Here is a 5,244-nt window from a genome sequence, read left to right as displayed (position 1 = left end):
CTTTTTTTGGTTTATAGCACAAAAAATTAAAAAACGCAGAGGTGATTAAATACCACCGAAAGAAAGTTCCATTTGTGGGAAACAAGGACAAATTTCATTTTTGCACAGCGTTGCATGACCGCGCAATTGTGAAAATAACGCAACGCTGTATTGCAAAAAAAAAAAAGGCCTGGTCAGGAAGGGGGGGAATCCTCAGGAGGGCATGGGGTTAAAGGAGAATTCTACAGACTGTCGGGAACCCACAAGTGGTTGTTTGACCTCTACGATTCCGTTCTATTGGCTCAGGAACGTACAAACGAAGCACCGTAGCCGTTACATGAAACGTTCCGCCCGGACCAGGGGCGGACTGACAAGTCATGGGGCCCCCGGGCAATAGGGGATCATGGGGCCCCTGTGTCCTTGCCCAAACTCAAAAAAGCCTATGAAAAAGGTACCAGGGGCATCTCATGGGGCCCCCTACTGATCCCAGGCCCTCGGACAGTGCCCGAGTTTCCAAATGGTCAGTCCGCCCCTGGCCCCGGACACACTTTCTGATAGATAAATGGCACATTTTGTATCCAACGATCAGGAAATGAAGGGCACAGAGGGACTAGACTCGGAATGAAGGTCAGCTGGCACCGTGCTTCGTGCCCCGGTGAGGAGACTCCTCTGGAGGTGAGGCAGCGCTCCCAGCCCGCCATGTACACGGAGCCCTATAGGGCCGCTGTTTAGATGAAGGTCCGGGGCCCTTTAACGCCCCTCCACTCTTTTTGCGTAGAAGCCGCCCGGCGGAGCTGGCGTTGCCCTGGTAACCGGGGGTGACGTCACCCGCAGATCCCGGCGAGCTCGAGCTGGTAGCATCCCCGGGACTGTGAGCGGGCCGCCTGAGGGATGCCTCCACCCGGCCACACCGCGACCCATGGAGCTCCACCTGGCTCTGCTCGACAACCTGACGGCGCTGGGCGGCCCGAGCAACACCGGCACGGCGTCCGGGGGAAGGGACGGCGCGTCCTCCGCTCTGGGCCCGGCCACCGGCACCAACCGGAGCTCCCCGGAGCCGGCTGAGGAGGGGGCGGTGGGGGGAGGGGGCGGCAGCCCGCTGGTGCACGGGGTGGCCGTAGCGTGCCAGGCTCTGCTGCTGCTGGCCATCTTCCTGCTGTCGTGCCTGGGGAACTGTGCCGTCATCCTAGTGATCGCCAAACACCGGCAGCTGCGCACCGTCACCAACGCCTTCATCCTGTCGTTGTCGCTGTCCGACTTCCTGAGCGCCCTGCTGTGCCTCCCCTTCTCCTTCGTGCTGCTCTTCTCCCGGGGCGGGGCCTGGCTCTTCGGGGACCGCTTCTGCTTCGCCAATGGCTTCTTCAACTCTTGCTTCGGCATCGTCTCCACCCTGACCATGACCCTCATCAGCCTGGACCGCTACTACGCCATCGTCCGCCAGCCCCGGGAGAAGATGGGGCGCACCAGGGCGGCACAACTGCTGGCCGGGGCTTGGCTGGCGGCCCTGGGCTTCTCCTTCCCCTGGTACCTGCTAGCCAAGGAGCAGTGGGTGGTCCACAAGAGGGGCTACTACCACTGCATGTATGTGTTCCACTCCGCCGGCTCCAGGCTGGGGGCCACCTACAGCATCTCACTCATTGTGCTCTGCTACCTCCTGCCCTTCGGCCTCATGTGCTTCTGCCATTACAACATCTGCAAGGCGGTGCGACTGTCGGAGATCCGCGTCCGACCCGTCACCACCTACGCCCACCTGCTGCGATTCTACAGCGAGATGAGGACGGCCACCACCGTGCTGATCATGATCGTCTTTATCATCTGCTGCTGGGGGCCCTACTGTGTCATGGGCCTGGTGGCCGCTGCTGGAGACTACCCCTTCACGCCGCTCATGGACACCGTGGCCATCTGGATGGCATGGGCCAACGGGGCCATCAACCCGCTCATCTACGCCATCCGCAACCCCAACATCTCCATGCTGCTGGGGCGCAATCGAGAGCAGGGCTACAGGACTAGGAACATTGCCGCTTACCTGTGCACACAGGGTCAGAACCGGGAGGTCAGGGGTAGGGCTGACCCTGTCCGAGATCGCTATAACAACAGACACGGGCAAGGCAGCCGGGTGTCCTCGTCCAGTCCGGCCAACGGTGGGGATGTGGCCATGTGGGCCTGTAAGAACCCAGCTGTGCTCTTCTGCCGGGATGGCCAACCGGACACCATGTCGGAGCCTCCCAGCATAAAACCTGAGACAGCAGACACAAGCCTTTGATGTTATCTTCTGCTATTGCCCACTGGTTGGGTAACATACTTTGTTCAGGTAGGCCACTTGAAGAAAACAAACAAAAAAAAAAGGTTCCTGGGATTATCAAGTATGGAGTCAAATTATTCTTCTGGGTCATCACCAGGTTTTCATCATACCCAGATTATCTGTTAGAACCAAAGTATTGGCAATGAAGAGCACACAAGGCTGTACAAGGTTGCAGACCGATATCCGGTCTGGTATTGACACACCAGTCTGTATTCATATGAAATGTGTAGCATCAGAGCACCACACAAAACATCAAATTGGAGACGTGACCAGCATAACCTGATTTTAATGGACATCGCCAGCAAAACCGGGATTGTCATCAGTTTTCCCAGCAGTTTTCTTCTTTTTGGAAAACTTTATGGGAACGTGTGAAAATGTGAAGCTCGTCTCAACCTCTCTGATCAATAGAAACAGTGTAGTGGTGAGCGGGTGACCAGATATTATTGCACCACATCCCTTAAAATTGCAAATATTCAATAGAGAAGATGGGACTTTCAGGGTGCATGGACATGAATACCACACATTAAAAGTTATATCATTTTTATTTTGTAATTTTGTAAAAAACACAAGAAAGGAAAAAATACAAAAACAATTTCAGTTCTAAGAATACCAACCGAGATTCAAACTTGGTTAGGTAAATGTAGTTACTCCCTACATGTTTCGTCCTCACGGGCTTCTTAAAAAAAAAAAACATTTCCTCAAAAAATCTCCCCTGAAGAAGCCCGTGAGGGCGAAACATATAGGGAGTAACTACATTTACCTAACCAAGTTTGAATCTCAGTTGGTATTCTTAGAACTGAAATTGTTATGTTTTTGTATTTTTTCTTTTCTTGTGTTTTTTACAAAAATACGAAATAAAAATTATATAACTTTTAATGTGTGGTATTCATGTCCATGCACCCTGAAAGTCCCATCTTCTCTATTGAATATTTGCTCTCTGATCAATGTAATACTAAAAGATGGTGCAATGTCAGCAGATTGGTTTCCTTTCTTGTTCTCTTCTGTACGTGAATTGTAAGCTCTTAGGGCTCGTTCTGATGGGCGGCAGTGCTTTTGCTAGTCCTCAGGTGTTTATTTCCATGTGTTGTGCACGGCCATGTTTTGCCAGCACAGGTGTTGCATGCATCCTTGTGCTGGTAGTCCCGTAGATGTCTATTGGGACACACGGACACCGCACCTTGGGTGTGTTCTGGGCTGTGCACCACATGGATGTCACATTGGGATAAAGGCTATGTCTGTGCAGCCACGTGTCCCATTAGATATCTATGGGACTGCCTGTACGGGGATCCACATAACACCTGTACATTTCTATGCCGACAAACACAGCCTTGTACGGGACACAGACGTAATCGCTTCATGTGAACAAGGTCTGAAAAGTGATCTGCGCTTGTCCCTTTTCAGGGGGCATTTGATAGGCAATCAGGAGGTGATATACCCCCTAATTACCGCTGTAACCCTCAAAATGCAGACTCACTGCACCGCAGCCACATTCATTTCATGTGGTTGCAGTGTGGTACATTCTCTTGAATGAGTCACATTCAGTGGTGGTCTTGACTGCCAAATGTGAAATGCCATTTAGCTTTTTACTGTGGCTGTATGGATGTGTTTTTGTGGGCAATTGGAGGCTGGTAAAAGCACTGCTCTACTGTCTTATTTTACCACCCCCCATCCGGGCTGCCTGTGTGAACAAGCCATTATTGTATCTGTGGAGAGGGTACGGATGTTCAGATTTTGCTTACTAATGGGCCTATGGAATGCCTGTGCCTGATTGTACTGTGAGGTTCTCTACTGGTCACAATAGATGCTCAAAGTGACACTAAACTCTGGTTAAAAAAAACATTCTATTTAATATGTTTTGTAAACTCAGAAAGTACTTTAATTGCTGTGATCCAACTTCCTGTTAGGAACATAACCACCCTCTCTTGCTCACTCCTGAGATGGACTATGAACTATGAGATTTGTAGTGTGCAGAGAGCAGTACACATGACTGCAACTAGTGTGCGTTGCTTGTTCCAAACAAATTGAAGTGAAGGGGGAAAAGGAGAGGTTCTGGAGTTTGCAGAAGACATTATAAGGAGGAATTAAAACAGCAAGAAATGATTTCCTGAGAAATAGATTACAGGGCCATTAATTAGTAAATATATATGGATTATTTTTGAGGCGAAAGGATATTGTTTTGTGTCTCTGCTAAACTTTGTAGTTTTGGTCCTCTAAATGCATCTAAACCAAAAGTTGTGCAAAGTCTCAGGTCCTGTTCACACTCTCCTATTATACACATTGGTTTGATACACGGCCACTCATTCTGAATACTACGCCAACGCACTTTTCCACTGCAGAAAATGCCACTTGCACCTTTTTGGTGTGTTAGGTAGCCCACCCAAATGAATGGCTTGCCCTAACTTTGGGTGTGTTATTGCGTGGCATTTTTGTTTTCTTTAGAAAGCAAATCGCTTGAGAAAAGTCTGTCCCTTGCCATTGTGTAGAGAAGGACCCCTGCTGTTTGTGGTGAAGCAGTAGTCTCTCTGCAAAGGTCCAGCTACCCCCCTCCTTCCCCTGCTGAGTTCTAGTTCTCAAATCAGAAGGGAGCATTAGCTTTGCTGAGTGTAGAGTTACAGGTATACCTCTGCAGAGGGGTCACTGCTTCCTGTAAGCAAGAATCCTCCACAGCATGCTGGCAGGGACGGCTTTTTCTACTCATTCTGTGGTTACTTTTTAAGGAAAATGAAATGTAAGACTTTGTATGCTATTTGGGTTGATGTAACTGATTTAAACTGAGACCAATGCAACAGGATCCAGAGGGATGCACATGTGAAAACTGCATCCATATTATTAACACCATATACAGCAGAAAGAGACACCATGGGAGCAAGGAAACACAGGCAACACCTTGCATGCTGCTAGTGCCTATTTATTCACGAAGTCATGAGAAAGTACTAGCAGCATAAAACGCGTTGACTGTTTCC

The 5,244-nt window shown here is 49.8% G+C and overlaps 1 protein-coding gene across 1 annotated transcript; it reads left to right on the top strand.

Annotated features, from left to right (window-relative positions):
• The first annotated feature begins 584 nt into the window (after window positions 1–584).
• Window positions 585–2,791, top strand: GPR135 (G protein-coupled receptor 135). The gene has a single exon (XM_089676553.1). The coding sequence runs from the start codon at window positions 899–901 to the stop codon at window positions 2,240–2,242; it is 1,344 nt and encodes a 447-aa protein (XP_089532679.1). The 5' UTR covers window positions 585–898; the 3' UTR covers window positions 2,243–2,791.
• Window positions 2,792–5,244: the final 2,453 nt, after the last annotated feature.

Source organism: Staurois parvus, unplaced genomic scaffold (assembly GCF_062004578.1).
Source record: "Staurois parvus isolate SC_StPar_1 unplaced genomic scaffold, SC_StPar_1.0 ptg000171l, whole genome shotgun sequence".
Lineage (NCBI taxonomy): Eukaryota > Metazoa > Chordata > Amphibia > Anura > Ranidae > Staurois > Staurois parvus.
Note: the sequence above shows the minus strand (reverse complement) of the source record. Positions and strands in the feature narration are given on the sequence as shown.